Source organism: Neomonachus schauinslandi, chromosome 13, assembly GCF_002201575.2.
Source record: "Neomonachus schauinslandi chromosome 13, ASM220157v2, whole genome shotgun sequence".
Lineage (NCBI taxonomy): Eukaryota > Metazoa > Chordata > Mammalia > Carnivora > Phocidae > Neomonachus > Neomonachus schauinslandi.
This window is the reverse complement of record NC_058415.1, coordinates 1181992-1200355: the sequence shown is the minus strand read 5'-3', so window position 1 is coordinate 1200355 and position 18364 is coordinate 1181992. Positions and strand designations below refer to the sequence as shown.

General features: G+C 49.1%; 1 protein-coding gene across 1 annotated transcript in view; it reads right to left on the bottom strand.

Moving 5' to 3' along the window:
* FAM120A (family with sequence similarity 120A) overlaps positions 1 to 18364 on the bottom strand; it is a gene marked incomplete at its 5' end in the record, with an annotated part of 91425 nt that overhangs the window by 57691 nt on the left and 15370 nt on the right. Inside the window, 3 exons of the mRNA XM_044920737.1 lie at positions 811 to 907; positions 1569 to 1697; positions 15194 to 15276. Of these exons, the coding sequence (XP_044776672.1) occupies positions 811 to 907; positions 1569 to 1697; positions 15194 to 15276 (309 nt within the window). The remainder of the gene's footprint in view (positions 1 to 810; positions 908 to 1568; positions 1698 to 15193; positions 15277 to 18364) is intronic.

Sequence of the window (18364 nt, the reverse complement as noted above, 5' to 3'; positions counted from 1 at the left end):
ACCCTGGGTCCCAGAGGACAGGCCAGCAGAGCAGCCTGCGGCCCCGCCCTCCTTGGGCACTGGGCATCCACAGCGACCACCACCAGCAGCCACACTCCTCTGGACCTGGGGGCCCTACACGCACACTGCAGCTCTACGCTTGAGTGAGCTGATGAATGTACCCCATAAGGGACAGCTGTCTGGGACATTTCAAACCTGGGACTAATCTTCTGAAACCAGTACACAGAGGTGCTCTCAAACCACATCAGGAACATGGAAGCAAACACAACAGAAACAACAGTGGGCAGCACAGTCTCTCAGAGCTTCATGGCTCCGGACCCAGACAGAGGCAATCGGACTCAGGGAAAAGTCTGGCACGTCGACTCGGGGCTTCACCGCCTCCCGTGAGAGCACCACCAGGCAGGCTTCATGTAAACAGCTTATCATTACTTTTACTCCCCAATTTCAAATCTCTGAGTTAAATTTGGTCTTTTGCAAACAAAAAACAAAAAAAGAGGCAGCAAAAGAGAAGACACCCATCTGCTTTTCTGAAGTGGATTTACAAAGGCGTCTGCAGGTCCAGAGGCCTCCCCGCAGAGCACCCCGTGGACACCTCCTGGCCCGCCCCCAACTCCCAGGTCTGTCTGTCCTGCTCCTCAACCTTTCAGGGGCCACTGAGGAGTCTGCCCAGGAGGTGCAGCTCCATGCACTCACGCCAGTGGCGGAAACCTCACTCTAGATAAATGAAACTACAAGACTACCGGGCCCACGTTTTAATCTCTCTGGTGACTGCATGGTCAGCGTCCGTCACAGAGGCTTGGATTTACTTACCTAAGTAATGTGCTGGGTGAAATGCCATAGGCTTACTAGTCGCTGAGTAATATCCAATTGCTCTCTTAAATCGAATAACTTTGTCATCTGTTCTAGACTGGAATAAACGTAGGAAAACCTTTGTAAATTGCATGCCACTGGTCCTGTGCATGAACATACTTTCACAATTCAGCACATGTATCATCTACAGCTTTTCAAGTTAGAGAAGAGTTTAAAGTGACATTAAAATCTTCCAGGAAAAGCAACAAATCAGACACTAATCCTCTCAGAGTGACGTGGGTTAACACAGACTGGCACCCCATCAGGAGACCCGGGTCTGCAATGCAGCCCTCAGGAGTCCCGGGCTTCTCCGGGCCACGTCCCTGGTGCGGCCTGGGGAGGTTTTCTGTCCTGTCTCCAGCAAGCAGGACAGTGGTTTCAGCTTTCCAGAGAGACATGGGAGATCACACCAACCTCATGTCCTCCATTAACCCCGACTCGCTCACATTCCCTACTTTCCCCAAAAAAGAAGAAGAAATCCCTGACCATCACCTGAAGGGATGGACAAGTCACGTTCACAATTCCACTCAGCCCGCGTGATAGGTCTGTCTTCTCAGGAGAAACGTTATCAATCATGATGGAGAATGTAGGAGCAGCAGACCTCCCAGGCGTCTACCTTGAGCCCTCCCGGTGCAGCCGCGGGGGAGGCCGGGAGCCAGGTGAGGGGCCCCTGCCACACCCACCCCCGCCGTGCAGACTGCTCCAAGCCTGCGCTGTACCTGAGAATGCTGGAACACATCTTTAGCTACGGCATCCAAGTCCGACGGGTCCTGGATGTTGCGGACGTAGTCGGCCACAGCCTTGATCACCACATCACACGGCGGCAGGACTAGCTGGTGGGCCCGGACCTGAGAAAGAAGTGCACAGGTCAGTACATGAGTCCCAAGGGCAGGGCCCAGAAGCTGCAGGCCCCAGCATGACCCCCCGGTAAGTCTCGGCCCCAAGACTCTGGTGCTGAGGCTCAAGCCGTAGCTCCCCTCGGCTATTAAGTACAACTCGGCCACTTCCACCAAGCTAGGTCACGGAGCGCCTGGCAGTCCCACGTTACTTCTGACACATCTGCGACCTGCTCACCGTCAACCCTGGGCTCAAAACCCCGTGCCCCAGAGCAGCGAACATAGCGCGAGAAGCCACGGGCTGCAGACACTTCCGTTCTTCCTACGCCAGCCGACAGGAGGCCGTGCTGGGCGAACGCAGCCCAGGCGCCAGACCACCAAGAAAGCCAAGTCGGCTCTGAGTGGGAAGAAAGATGGGTCCCTGACTGCTGATGCTGACGGTCAAGTCTTGTGAACGATACACGGAACAAGTGTCGTAATATTTCACTGTCCCAGAATAGCTCATCCCACGAAAAGGTAAGTAAACAGGTTTTATTTTAAAAGGTTTTATGCTCTTTAATAAAAACTAAAAAACCATGGAAAAAATATGATTTCAGCTAAAACTATAGTTTCACCCTTTTCTTAGAAACAAAGATGAATCAGGCACTAAGTTTGTTTCCAGCAATTAAAAAAAGTCAAATGATAGCAAGAAATAATCTTTATTTTCCATATAACCACAAAGATCACAAAGATAAAAAACAGGGCACAGACCCCAAAAAGCCCTGTGCGTCCAGAACTGTCCGCTCCTGCCCGCCACCCTGGGCTGTGCAGGTGGGCCCAGTGTCACCACAGGGGAGGTGGCTTCAGGGACAAGGAGTGAGGAAGGGCCACAAACCATGGAGTGCGGCGGCCCCTGAACCTGGAAGAGGCAGGAAACACCCCTAGAGCTTCCAGAAGGAGTGTGGCCTTTAGAACGGTAAGATGATAAATCTGAGTTGTTTTAAGACATGCGCACACATGCACAAAGACAGAGAAAAACAAAAGAAAAAACTCAGAAAACCTGAGCCTGAGCACAAGACGTGGAAGAACCCACCAGAAAACAGACATTTACACTTTTAAGTCACCATCAAGGAAATTTTCAGATGCGCAGACCACATTCACTCTCTCCTCACAGAAGCAACAGGTTTTCTTGAAGCACCGTTCCTCATGTCCGGGTCAAGGTTCTCAGCCCCCATGTGCCGGCCATTAGTGCTCATGAAGGGACACCCCATCGCGAGGCCTCCAGAGAGCCATGCACACGTCTGTGCGCACACATCACAAGCTCAGTCCTAGAAACCCAGCCCCCCATGAAGGCAAAGGCCCATGGGTGCACACATGTCCCACGGGACGAAGCCTGGCGAACAGCGTGTGCCAGCCAGTCTGGGAGGAATGCAAGTCCCACCTGTGCTCCCCCTTCTGGGGTGTCTGGTCCCATGGCCAGGCAGGAGCAGGGCCAGCTGGTGGCAGCCCAGGAGGGAGGAGTCGGAACAGAAACCCTGCACCGTCCTCAAGGAACATGGACGGGGCCAGGGACAGCCGTGCCCGAGGGCCCAGGGCCTCAACTCCCGGCTCAGCAGGTGTGCCCCTGGCACCCTGAAAGCCTACGGGGCCCTTGAGGTTTTCATACCATGCTGCCAGGGCTGGCTCTTGTACGAGGATTTCAGATACAAAACAGAGCGATAACAACACGGTGAGAACAACCTACAGGATATAAAAACAGCCAAATGTGGAAAGGGCTGTCCCCCAGGGGTGGGGAGCTAACGGTGCTCCAGGCTACCTCTCCTGGGGTGTGCACCCTGTCACTGGGACTCCGCAGATGACGGGGAGCCACTCACAGTCTGTCCCACCGAGTGAAAAGGACCACCTGTCACTTCCGTTCCTGTGGACATCCCTGCTTCACTCCCATCCCCACGACTGCTGTGCTGAACGAGCCTTGAAGGAAAGCAGCCGACGCCACCAGTGAAGACTCCTGAGTGCCCCCCCCGCCCCGCGCGGTGCAGAAGTCCCCACGGCCCTGACTCCCTCACACCAGCCACCACTGGCCCTGCAGCTTCCTTCACAATCAAGCCTCCCAAAACCACCTCAGGGCAGCACCCGGTGGCAGCGGCCAGGCCCAGGGGACAGCACGAGCGCACGCACGGCTTGGGGCACACAAGAGAGGCTTTAACTCAGGAAGAAAGAGCACACAAAGTCATTTCTGCAACTCAGATGGCACTGTTATAACCTCCAAACATTCGCCAAAAGATTATACACGTTCCAAAATGATTTACCACAGAATTCCTTTTATGAGAAAGATTCCTGGTACATTCAAATAAGGATATATTTGCAGATAACCAACCAATTTATTAAACTTCTGACATTCCTGACAACTTTTAATTTGTACTTTTTTTTTAATTAATTTATTTTCTAAAGATTTTTATTTATTTATTTGACAGAGAGAGAGAGAGACAGCAAGAGAGGGAACACAATCAGGGGGAGCGGGAGAGGGAGAAGCAGGCTTCCCACGGAGCAGGGAGCCCGACGTGGGACTCGATCCCAGGACCCTGGGATCCTGACCTGAGCCGAAGGCAGACGCTTAATGACTGAGCCACCCAGGCGCCCCAATTTGTACTTTCTTTAAAAACCTGGCCATGTCACAGTGAGAAGGAATCGCGCATTCCTACGGGCTGGAAAACGGTGCCGAGAGCGCCAATCAAACAGACAAAGAAACAGTCCCTGAAGATCCCGGCCACCTCGAACACGGCTTACGGCTCTCCAACCACACACACCCGCACACGCACACCACACGAAGGTGTTTCTCGGCCAACTTTCGGCTGGTGCAAAACACTGATCTGCTGTCCCTCAAAAAGCGCTAAAACCTCCTGAAGATGCTCTGGGGGAGCATGTGCCCCCCCCCCCCAAAGCAGCAACTGCAGGAGACTTACAGCAATCCACCCCGTCCACTCATAAAAACAAAATCAACGCTCAAACCACACAAATGAAGTGTTCGCTCCTTGGAGAGAGGCTTCAAGGTATTTTTATGAAAGTCCCACTTCTTTTTTCTTTTCTTTGAGCAGCTGTACTTTTATTTTAGCCCAAAGCTTAACATTAGGGGGAAAAAAACAAAATTTAAATAAATTGCAATATATCTAAAGTTGAGAACAGGTATTTTTTGTCTCCAAGGATAGAAAGTAAATTCTGTTTAATTAAAAACCAAACGTTTATGATCATCTGCCTTTTTACAGCACTTTGTAGCAATTGCAGTAATTGTTAGTTACTCGCTTTACAAGCAAAAAGACGAAATCTGGAACTGGCAAAGACCTCCCAGAGTGTGCAGCCCCCTTGCTTGCAGACGGGACACTGGTGGCAGACACACCCTGCGTGGTGAGGGCGGCAGGCACACCTCCAACGGGGCCATCTGCACTGAGCCTCATCTTTCCCCAAGGTCCCATTTCCTACTGGACCACGTGCCGCCGTCTCCTGCGGGTCGTGGACAGGTGGCGAGTGCGGAAGGCACTCAGCCAGGCGGCCTCCACGCTGGCCCTTCGTGCACCCCCTGGCTTTCTCTCTGGGACCTCTCAGACCTGCAAGCCAGCAGGCGCCCGTTTTGCCAACCGTGATGATCCTGTTCCGTGTGCCTCTCTTGACAACCTCTATCTTGTATTTTCTTCCGACCCCTGGTCCAGTGCTGGAGCTGTCATGAACTCAGTGGTGTGAGCACGGGACGCACCCACCCCACAGGGATGCGACCGGGTCCACGGAAGCCCTCGCCACGCAGCCCCCAGCAGAGCCAGCACCAGCCGCCACAGGCAGCAACGGGCTCCCACTCTTTAGGGCCCCCGTTCCCATCCATACGCTAGCAATTCAAAGGCCACAACACGAGTTAGCGTCTGTCTCCCCAAGGAGATAATCTCTTCCCACCCCTAGAGGAGAAATAATGAGGGTCCTGCCATAGAACCAACTTGTAGCCACCCAGTTCTAGCATTCCACTGCTCAGGTGATTCTGTCGCCTCACCTTGGTTACATTTCAAAAATCAAAGACTTTTCTGCAAATTAATTTAAATGGCACAATGCAGTTACCACATGACACTTCAACTGTTAAATTAAATCCATCATGTCACAGCAGCAAAGGATTCCACTAAAATCCAAGATTTTCTCCCAGACAGTATGTAGATTGTATCAAAGGCTCTTCTAAAACTTTTTTTTTTTTTTTTAAAGATTTATTATTTGACAGAGAGCACAAGCAGAGGGAGCTGGGAAGGGAGAAGCAGACTCCCTAATGAGCGGGAGCCCGATGCGGGGCTTGACCCCAGGACCCTGCAACCATGACCTGAGCCAAAGGCAGATGCTTCACCGACTGAGCCAGGCAGCCACCTAGGGGGCTCCCCCTCCCTTTATTTTTGTAAGATTTTATGTGTTGCGTCTTTAGGAAAAGAGCATCAGCATTCTGACACACAATTTAGCTGAACACATTTCTATACACCAGTTTCTTAAAACGAAAATTTAGCCCCGCACACACCAAGGGAACAGTCAAGAGCCCATTAAACTGCATTTAGACGTGTGCGCACGTGCAGTTTGATGTTGGCCTGGCGGTGCTCGAAGCCTGGGGAAGGGAGCCCATGGTGAAGTTTCACTTGCTCTTAAACTTTCTCCCGTGGATTTTCTTCATACAGAACAGATGATTTGGGGCCACTTAAGTCTTGTTCTTCATGTTGACAGGAATCTGAAATCCTCAGATGTTCAGGAAACGGGAAGACACAAATGGGGCCCCTTCAGCAACAACTGTGTAGGGATGCGGCCCTTGGAGGCCGCTGCAGGGCGTGACTCGCTGTCCACTGCGCCCCCACCTGCATAAAGGAGCTGCACAGCTGACTTCAGGGCAACATTTATAAAGCTGACACTGGAAGGGAAGACGGGTGCATGTAGCCAGACCATGTCTGACTTCATGGATGTTAGTTTATGGTAAACAATACAGTTTGTTTCTTTAGAAGGATAGTTAGGAAATCTAAATGTTAGAAATCCAAATGCTTTAAAATGAAGCAAAGTTAAAAATAAGATGCAAAGTATAACAGATTCATGTCCGTTTTGTTTGAGAAACACTGTAGTTATATTTTAATTCTGCTAATTACGTCATCATAAGTATGTCAAAGTTCAATGGCATTTTATTTTGCTTTTGAAAATCTTATAGTATGCTGTTATGAATTAAATAATTATATCAACTTTTTCAAAAAGTTTTACATGAAGTTTTACATAGGAGACTACTGTGCTATTTTGGTTAGTCTGAAATAAATTTTGACTAAGTGAAAAAAACAAGAACAAAAAAGAACAAAAAACCCTTCACGATCTCTCCCAGCTTGTGTCCGAACTTTGCATAAATGCTATCCGTCCATCGTGTACGTTTCTGCAAGTGCACGGCTGTTCCCTCCTGTATCCTCTCGTCTAGCTGCTCAGCGCGAGACTATGAGCAAGCCAGAACGCGTACCACTCTCATGCCAACAGCTGGGACGGCGCGGCTGTCATGGCCACTCAGTCCCCGTCAGGCCAGTCGTCAGTGCATCTGGCCTGAGCTCTGAGACCCACAGGGATCCCTACAGGACTCCCTGCTAACTGAACAAACACACCACAAAACCAGGATTCTGGGGCTTGGTGCTGCTGCTCGCACACGGCCTCCCAGCCGCTCGCTGCAACATGGGTGAGCAGAACACAAGTTCCCCACGACAGCTCTGCTCCATCACCATTAGGAAAGCCACAGCTGTGATGGTGTACGTCTGAATCCTGGCAGTGTCAGGGAAGGAAATCAGAAAGCCACTTTGCCAACAACACTCCTTTACTCGTGCATGAACATGGGACGCCAGAGGCTCACATTCTTGCTGGAGACAAACTGCTGACGTAGGAGGGACCCTCGGAGGGCCGCACAGAGGAGCACCGCTGTGTTTTACCCTCACACCACCACCGTGCGGTGCACTCTGGACGTCGCAAGGGGACAGAGGGGCCCACTAAGGTGCTCGCTCGTAGGAGCACCCAGGTGAGCAGCGCGGCCACCCCAAGGCAGAGCACACTCCGGTCTCCTACCTTCTAAGTGACACCTCTTCTAGGGTTGAGATGTCCTTTCTATGGAACAATGGCAGATGGCGAGCTCCTTTTCCTTTTGGTATTCCTACACAGCTAAGAGTTGGCAACACTACAGCAGCCCTCCCAACCTTTTTTTTTTAACAGGTCCATGAAACCCGAATCCATGCTGTTGATCGAGGGAGCCACAGAAAGACTGTCCACAGGAGAGATAGGAGGTCAGGCCTTGTCAGACGCAGGGAGGATGGGCATGGGGGCTAAGGGCTCTGGCACACACCTGAGCACCGTCGCTACAGGCAGTCAGGAAGGAAAGGACGGGGTCAGGAAGGGTCAGACCAGATATAGGAGAGGGGAAGAATCAGAGACACCCCCAAGCTGTACCCTAGAGGGTCAACAGGGACAGCTGGTGTCACTCTCTGAGAAACAGAATACAGGGGATAAACCCACTTAGGCAAGGAGGAATACCTTATTTGGTGTGCAGGCAGAGCATCCCAGTGGAGATGCCTTGGCAGATGGTGGGCTACACCCCGCAGTCAGGGAAGGGGTCTCGTGGCTGAACTACACTGGAGAGTGGTCAACACAGCGATGGCAGCTGAAACCCTAAGAGCAGATGAGATGTGGCAGAAAGCTTGAGGCCGCAGCAAGAGGCACATGGACTAAGGAACACAGACACACAAGCAGAGGAAGCCCGCTCACACAGGAGTCAGGAAGAGGACACGGCACATAAGGGACACAGAACAAGGCTGGGGTCCAGGAAGAAAAGCAGGGGTTTCCAGAGGTAAGGAGAACAGGGTGGCTGAGCGTTGAGTGTTTCACACCCCAGGGAGATGAAAACCATTCAACACTTCACAGATGTCAACCGAGTCCTCCACGGCCTTGGACAAAGGCCCACTGTGGTAGCCTAAATTCACTGCAGGGTTAAGCTGCTGAGCACATTACTAGAGGCCACCCTCCGGAGATTTGTAGAGGAGCTGTGGGGCTGGGAGAATGTGGGAAAGACTGGAGCACATTTACAAATTGAGGGCCATGAGAGCACAGGGGAGACGGGACCGGGTGTGCAGGGCCCCAGAAGCATCCAATGAAAACAGCTCGGCTCGGGAAGAATCACAGACCAGTCTCAGACCAGAAAAAGGCAGTGGCAATGGGCCTAGCTGGGGAGAACGGGCAGTGGGGCGGGGGCCACGGGGGCAGCAGCCCCAGCGCTGGGACAAAGGGTAAGTGGGAGCAGTGTGAGACCAGGAGAGCCTGGAAGACAGCAATGAATGTTCACGACACGTTCAGGAGGAGAGATTTTACCTGCGGACACGGGCAGCCCGGTTCGTGATGGGGACCCTAACGTTTAAATCTGCTTTACGGAGGCATTTTACATGCAGTAAAACCCGTCCACCTCAGGCACACAATGCACTGAGTTCTGAGGAAGGCACACCTTAGCGGAGTCGGCACCGCCATGGGGAATAGCGCCTGAGACGCCCCCGGCCCCCTGCGCCCCTTCCCAGCCAGCCCCAGGCAGCAGCTGCACGCGGCGCCCTCTCTCGAGTTCTACCCTTTCTGGGTTTATGCAGAGGCGGTCTCAGAGCTTTCCTTTGTGTCTGAGTTCTCACTGAAGAGAAGTTTGTTTCTTCGCCACTCCCGGGGCCTCCCCGTGCGACTCTTCCACCCGTCACTCACCGGCCGGCCCAGGGGTGATTCGGAGGCCCCACGTAAAGCCACAGGGATGCTCAGACCTAGGTGTGTGTGAACACACAGCTTCACTTGGGGCGAGTGTCGCCAAGTGGGAGTGCGGGTCACAAGGAGGTGTGTGTTCAGTGTTGTGCGAAGCTGCCGGGCTGCTCTCCAGGTGGCCACTCGCCGTGCTCCCCTGGCTGTGACTGGCATTCCCTCATGATGCAGAGGGCCTCTGTGCACCTTCTGAACATTCCGGAAAATGCCTGCTCAAACTGTCCCCCATCCTTTTTTGCTGGGTTGTATCATCTTACTGTGCTGTCCTTTACAAATTCTGGACATGGGTCTTACCAGAGACACTCTCTGACCCTTTCCCTCGGCCGCTTGCTTTTCAATAAGAAATCTTTGCCTCAATTAAGGTTGTAAAGATTTCTTATGTTTCTTCTAGACTTGATTTTTATATTCTTTTCATTTTTGCACATGGATATCCAATTACCGTAAAAACTATCCCTTCCCCATTTTGTTACCTTGGGCTTCTGACATGAGCGCCTTCCAACTCTGTTCTTCCTTCTCAACATTTTTGTTGTTAGTCTAGGTCCTTTGCAGTTCCACATGAATTTTAAAATCAGTTTTCACTTACTTCAAAAAAAAAAAAGTCCGCTAGGATTCTGATAGGGAGGTAATAAAATCTAAGTAAGTCTTTTAATCCATGAACACAGTGTTTTTCTCCATTTGTTTAGGTCCTTCTTCAACCACAACTGTAAATTCACCATCTGCTCAGGTGGGCAGTTCTCAAGAAGAGACAGTGCAGCACCATCGAGGGAGGAGGGTTTGCTGGGCAGGGGGTTGATGGGGAGCCCAAGGCAGGTGGTGTTGGCATAACCAGCTTGAGAGGGTGCCCCGGAAGGGTGGTATGAGAGGACGTGAGCAGAGAGCCCCCAGAGGCCCAGCAGCAAGTGTCCACACTGAGAACTAGCACCAGCAGAAGGTGGCACTGGGGACAGAGGGTGAGGGGTAGGGAAGTTTACGAGGGGAGATGGAGCTCTTCTGAGAGGAGACCCAGGGCAGGCCGCTGGGCCCAGGAGGCCGTGGTCCAGCAGGGCCAACCGCAGACCTGACAGGAGGTGAAGGACGTGCAGCCAAGCTGTCTGGCAGCCCCAGTGCACAGAGCTCCCAAGGGCTCTGGAAGGTAAAGGGGAAGACTGGCAAGGTCCCCAAGGCTTTCCCAAGTGACAAAAAGTGATTGAGTACAGCCATTAGGAGGGTGGGAGGTGGTGTTTAGATGGCCTAACTCTTCAGAGTTACCAAAGAGCCACATCAGGAAAGGAAAAGCATAGCCCACAGAATGGGGGAGAGTATTTGCAGATCATGTGTCTGCTAAGAGACAGAATCCAGAATACAAAACAAACAAAAACACAAAAACTAAAAAAAGCCCTTACAACTCAATAATAAAAAGACAAATTACCCAATTTTAAAATGGACAAAGGACTTGAACAGACATTTCTCCAAAGAAGATAAATGAATGGTCAGTGAGCACAGGAAAAGATGCTCAACACCATTACTCATCAGAGAAATGCAAATCAAAACCCCCTCACACCCACTGGGACGGCTGAAAATACAACAGACAATAGCAAGTGTTGGCATGGATGTGAGGAAATCAGAACCCTCACACACTTGCTGCCCTCCTGTGGAGGGCAGCCCCCACAGGAAGCCTTCCGGTGGCTCCACGAGAAGGCGAGCAGGACCAGCAACTCTGGCCCCAGGCACATGCCTGACAGAAAGGGAAGTCCATACAGACTTGGGCACAGATGCTCACGGCGGCCAAATGGTAGGCACAATGTGAATGTCCACCAGCTGAGTCCGCCCCCAGGGCAACAGTGTCCTCCTGCCAGAAACAGGAGTGAGCACCAACAGCTGCTCCCGCATGGATGAACCAGACAGTTACACTCGTGAGAGACACCAGACAAAAAAGGACACGTAAGTCTACTTATATCAAGTGTCCAGAGACAGATGTAGATCAGTGGTTGCCACGGGCAGGGAGGCGGAAAAGCGGGGAATGACTGCCAATAAGCACTGGGTTTCTTTTGGGGTGATGAAAATATTCCAAAATTAGACAGTGGTGATGGTTGCACAACTCTGTGAAAGCTAAAAATCACTGAACTGTATATTCTGAAAAGACAGATTTTATGACATGTGAATTATAACTCAATAAAAAAGAAAAACAAGCTTTCTAAGCAAGTGGCACTTTTGGAGTAAATGCCCGGCAAATCCCAGCTTTATCACGTATCTTTCTGGTCCCACACATGGCTCGTGTCAAGAAGGGAAATGTCGGGGCGCCTGGGTGGCTCAGTTGGTTGAGCGACTGCCTTCGGCTCAGATCATGATCCTGGAGTCCCGGGATCGAGTCCCACATCGGGCTCCCTGCTCAGCAGGGAGTCTGCTTCTCCCTCTGACCCTCCTCCCTCTCATGCTCTCTGTCTCTCATTGTCTCTCTCGCAAATAAATAAAATCTTAAAAAAAAAAAGAAGGGAAATGTCTCTGGTTGAGCCGCCTTGTAGTGCTTACTATGCAGAGGTCGCTGGTGGGGCACCAGGTGTGCGTGTGTGCCCCAGGAGGTCTAGGGACAGGAAAGGCCGGCACAGACCTGCAAGGGGGCATGGCCAAACAACAGGTGGAAGAGGCGCTCCGTGACAGGAAATGCTTGGCGGTCAGAACCACTGATGGGGATAAAAACTCCAAATGCATGAAACTGAACATGAAGTTTAGGAACAACCATTAAAATGAATACAAAGACCTGTAACTAATGGTCCAACTTAAAAACATTTTTAAAATTAAAACTAAATGCCTATCCAAAATAAAAATTCTACCACTTACTAGGACTCAAAATCATAGAGCAATAAAAACCCAAAAAGCACATTTAAAAAGGGAGCTCACTCAGCATGTGCTTATGGCCAGGAGGTGTTCCCACCAGGGCTGACCACCCCATGCCCCAAAGGCCCCGCCCCTAGTTCTAGAATTTTCCATCACATAACATGGCTGCCTGCTGTCCTGAACACAAATGAAATATTCTTTACTTCTGAATCAAACCTAAGACATTTGATGCCACCTTACCAGCACCTCTTCCCATAGAAACTGAAGAACTAAAAAGCTCAACACCTGTCCGGCTGCCTCACCTCCTCTTTTCTACCACCGTTGTGAGATTTTAGGTTCTAAGTGTGTCCAGCACTGCCCTCCCACCCCAGTGAGCACAACCCTGATTAACAGCACGGCACACAGAGTCTGTTCCCCTCCCTGCCCACTGTCTGCAGGTATCACCCCTCGATCTGGCTGTCTGCACTGTTCCGCACCCACCTGCAGTTGTGGGCAAGGAGGTCGCTGCGGAGAGGGTGAAGACCCCTCCATGGCAAGGGGTGCTGTGGGCTCATCACGTAAGGAGTTCACAGAACACCCACCTTCTGGGAACAGCAATCCAGTGGGAGTGACTTTGGCAAAACGCAACACAGTAGGACAAGAAAGGGCGAGGAACACCTACACTTGGGGACATGAATCAGATGCCTGTGAAAGCTGTGTATACCACAGACTGTTAAAAATCACAAGAAAGTGTCACACACAACTAACCAAATTTTCAAAAGATGTGGTTACTTTTATGAGCGGGGTAAAGCAGACAGGATAGGAACAGTGTGACACAGCAGGGATGTTCATGAGAAAGGACACCATCATGTCCGACTTCCCCACATCTGCCACAATGCCAAAATGATGCTGCACACAGGACGTGTGCATAAAAGGCCAAAACACAGACACTGTGCAATATCTGAACTCAAAGCCAGATGCGCTTGCATTTTAGACCGTGGCTCTGAAACACCCAGAACTTATCAAGTCATTGAAAAATTATTGCAGATTGCTTCTCCATCATACCCACAAAAACCCCCAGCTGATATTTACAATACACATGATGATAATACAAAAAACCTGATTGGATCCGGACTTAAAAAAAAACAACACACACACTTTAAATGACTTGCAGGAACAAGTGAAAAATGTGAACATGAACCTGACCTTACAGAACGTAGGGGCTACTGCTGATGTAGTTCGGTTTGCTAATAGTAATATAAGTAAGGAAGAGACTAGCCTTATTTCTAGGGGGTCGTGACATAAACCGAAGTTTTCACAGGTGAAGTGTTAGGATGTCTGCAACTAACTTCCAAATAGTGGAGTTAAAAAACAAAGATAAATATAAATATACTTTTTGGCAAAATGTTAACTGTAGAACCAAGTAGATACATGGATGGACATTGTCTATTTCAACTTTTCACGTACTTAATATTTTTCTTAAACAAAGTGAGGAAAAGCACATGCTAATGATGTTAGTGACCTGCCAGGAGATTGAGCTGGTCCCCCAATAACCCCACCAACAGTGCTGCTGTCTAATGTCTGACGCGTGACCAAAGCCAGCTCGGCTGAAACGCACGTGTGGTCTGGGGTCTCGGGAGCCTCTCCGCTGCTACCCAAAACTGCCTGACCCTTGTAAGAAGCCAGTCTTCCCTTCATCCCACCTACGAAAGCTCACTGCCAGGCAAACCGAATGAGCACAACACCTCACGCAAGCGCACCTGCCTTCAGGCTGCACATCAGCAGTGGACCGGCAGGACCACAAACGGCAGCACTTTCGTCCATGAGGACACAGGAATGACACTATGGCCAAGAGCAGGAAGAAAGCTTCTCTCCTTCAAGGATGAAAAACACAAAGAAAACAAGTAGCTTCTAACAAGAGGAGAAGTTGAAAACCCCGGGCCCGAGAACTGTCAGAAGGACAAGGAAAGCATCCTGACAGCCAGCATGCCAGAAGGGAGGGGCCCAGCGGGCAAGGAGCCAGAGGAAAGAGGCAGGAAAGAGATGCGCTTGAATGATCCGGTTTCTCCAAAGTTCACGCCAAGTTACACACAAAATCCGCTTTGAAACAAACCACCACAGAAGATAGCTTACAGCGGGAGGGTCAATCTGACAGGAGGCAGAATTTCACAGAAGTACCCCTGGGAACCATCCCAAGCAGCCCCTTCGCTACAGGAACCAAGGCCCAGGCTGCCCGACAGACTCCCCATCCACCCCCCAAGAGCGACTGTGGTCACGGCAAAGGGGACTCGGAGTCCCAGGAGGCTGCTGGCCAGTACACGCCAGGCAGGCGTCCCCACGGCCCACCCGCTTTAGAAAACCGTGCGTGTTTCCAACGCTCCTCACTTTCACAACAGGAAGGCAAGAAAGATAAAAATATAAAGTGTTAATAAAACAGTATAAAGGGAACATTTCTCTAATGAACTTAGTTGGGTCCCCTCCATCACCCAAACACTAAAACCTTAATTATTAATTAGACTTTTATAATTTTAGAAAAGTATAGAACATTATGAAATTTATCAAACTATGCTAAGACATGATCCAAGTAACAGCTGACTGTATTACCTATTAAAAATATTAGGATTTGTAAAACAATACAAAAAACCTTTAGCTAAAAGATTTCCACCTACCTAGGAACACAGCATGAATTCCTCTAAGGAGACATTTAAGGACATTCATTTATCTCACTAAAGCCTAAGTGCTGGGAACAAGATAAGGCAGGTTTGTGGGTCTGTCCAGGCAGTGCTGACGGTGCAGCGAGGGGAGGCGTGGTATCGCTCACTCTGCAGCCTATCTCCTTCTACAGTAACGGAACATCATTCACATCACTACAGCAGCAGCAAACTCAACAGCTGACCGTCACCAGTGTTGGAGACCAAGTGCACTTGTACCTTCAGCGAGGCTAGTGGATGCTCTGGGCCCAGTAAGCTCCAGTGGAAGGAGGCCAGGTCTTCGTCGGGCAGGATGTGATTCCCTGCAACACAGACACGGCACAGTGAGAAACAGCGGGTCACTGACACTGCACACCACCATCCGCAGGTCCCTAGGGGCTTCGTTTTAGACGCTGCGGTAACTTAGGACCGTCTCCTTTGACATACCACATAAAACGTCCACACAAACACTGAAAATACATCTTCATCTTTTCATACAAAGCAACAGACAGCAGGCAGACCTCTTGCAGCTGCCTCAGCACGACATGAGCTTCCAGGACAGTTCCAACAGCATTACAACAGAACAAACTGCATAAAACTGAAGTGACTTCGCTCGACAGTGCTAAGGTCAGTCTGACAATGCTGGGATATCGGGTTTCGTTTGCTCACGAGACCCTAGGCTTCAAACTCCAGGTTCCACAGCAGAGGCAGACCGCGCACTTCCAGAATCTCTCTAAGCACGGTTACGTGACTTGTGACATGGGTCATACCTCCTCCCATCACTTCCACCATCACCCACAGATGACGAAGCACAGACCACACCAGCACCAGGAATGCCACTCAGCTGGACGCCCTATCACCAGGGCTGCATCAAAAATAAGAACTGCATTAGGTTGAGAAACTGTATTTTGGGGAACACTCTCCCTTCACTGTAGCACTTGGATGCCAACATGCCAACATCATTAGTGTGTTAGTTCTCTCGATGCAATTTAAAAGTGTCAAGTTCCTGAATAATTCTGTGATTTTTATATCATGATTTAGTCCCCTCCCCACCGAGAAGGCAGATTCATTAATTAACTACTAAGAGAAAGCAAAACAAGGTGAGTTCGGGGCGCTTGGGTGGCTCAGTTGGTCAAGTGTCTGCCTTCAGCTCAGGTCATGATCCCAGAGTGCTGGGATCAAGCCCCGCATCAGGGTCCCTGCTCAGGGGGGAGTCTGCTTCTCCCTCTCCCAATGCCCCTGCCCCCCAGCTTGTGCATGCTCTCTCACTCTCAAATAAATAAAATCTTAAAAAAAAAAAAAGTGATTTCTTAGTTACTAATTAATTAATTAATCTTAATACTCTAAACATGAAAGTACTCGACACATGAGCGCTGAACTGCCATGAATTCCAGAGGAGCAAAGTTACGTCCTCACTGTCTTACTGAGCTTTGCACTGCCTTCCTGGGTTCACAGGTGCACAGAACTTTACTGTGAAGTATGATGCATCTTAGATTTTTTTTGAAGCTTCTATCTGAAAAAATATGAGGCCAATTCCAACATCAGTAATAGTCTATTAAAATCTGGGTCACATACTTAACTGAATATTCTACCCAGCCTCTCTAAACCAAAATAACTCATATAACTACGCTGCCCATTACAAAAAGAAAAAGGAAAAGAAAAATAATCTTTCTTATTTGAGGACACTGAAACTTTTACACAAAATCTAAAATAAAAATGCGCGCCCAATTAAGACTCTACCTGTAACTCGTCTAAAATTTTTAAAGAAATTCCAAGCCCTAAATTCATTATTATTCAAAATGTAACTATTGTTTTTCACTCATTTTAAGACTTCACAGGGTAATTTAGCTAGAAGAAAGAGTACAGAGTTTGCACTCTCTCCTAAGAAATATATTCAACGTTTCTCAAATACAATAAACAAATATCCTCCATATCTCAAATTAGCTAGGGAATCCCGATATTCTGCAAGCATACAATTTTCCAGTTCATTTAAGGTCAATTCATATGTCGAAGTCATTTTGTGTAACATTTAGGTAAATAGGAAACTTTTCACAATATCCCCATTTACATAATCACTTTTAACATCAGAGAAAATACCCTCTATATTTTAATATTTGAAAATATAAAAGTATATTTAGAAAATTGGTTTTAATTCTCCAAATCCCAAGTCCAAATGGACAGAAAACAGCCACGTGCTTAACAACACATAGTTAAGGTGAGATTCAAGCAAGGATAATTTGCAAAATCAGAACTGTTGACGGATTGGTGGTTACACAGTTTGAAATGCTATCACCAAATACAACACAAAAAAAATTGTGGCTCCCTCAGTGTAATTTCTAACTGTGTAAAAACTTTTTGGAATGTTTATAAAATCTGATAAGTAGAAACATCTAAACACAGCTCACAATATGACTGCCATCCTACACATTTCAGAGAAGACAAATGGAGAACACAGTAAGATCTCACTTATCTGGAGACCACGGAGCATTCAAACAGGGCCTGCCTGTCCCTAGCGGCCCCCCACCCGCCACTACGGCCCCTGGGCTGCGATCCCAGGAGGGCCCAGCTTGGAGAACACCCATTCACACTGTGGGCCCAATTCTTACAAAACCAGCCACTACAGCTGGGTGTCCAAGTAGCTTTAAACGTGCATACTACAAGCACAAAACCAGGAATGAACAAAAAAGAAAGAAAAAACTGCAAAATGCAAACAAAAGTGATAGATGAATATATAACTATTGGAAAGTCGTTTTTACATGAAATGAATTAATATATAAAACTTCAATCAAAACAAGATTTCATCTCTTCTAGGTATCCAGCATGAGGAATTCCTCCGAGGGAGTTTCTAGACATCTAAAATGCAGGTATTGGAGGTGAGCTAAGGTAGCTTATGTTTGTTGTTTTTCTTTCAAAGCAGTGAGTGTCCCCAACACACAAGAACCCATGACAGAGCTGAGTTCACAACACATTTTCTTCTCTAACAAACATGACTTATGACAAAGGGTTAAATGTCTAATTTTCATAGTGAGGATGTGCTTAACATTTGTGATTTTAAAATACCATTTTCCCCAAAGTATTAGTGAATTTATTCACAAAATTAGTTTTCCGCCCTGGAAAGAACAACACATAAATGAATACTTAAGAACAAAAGAAGCACATTATCAGCGACACCAAAAAATAATACTGAGTAAGGAACACCACTGAGGAGGGGCACACTCCACAACATTCCAGCACTGACATTTAAAAATATCAGTGTTGCGGGGTGCCTGGGTGGCTCAGTCGTTAAGCGTCTGCCTTCGGCTCAGGTCATGGTCCCAGGGTCCTGGGATCGAGCCCCGCATCGGGCTCCCTGCTCCGCGGGAAGCCTGCTTCTCCCTCTCCCACTCCCCCTGCTTGTGTTCCCTCTCTCGC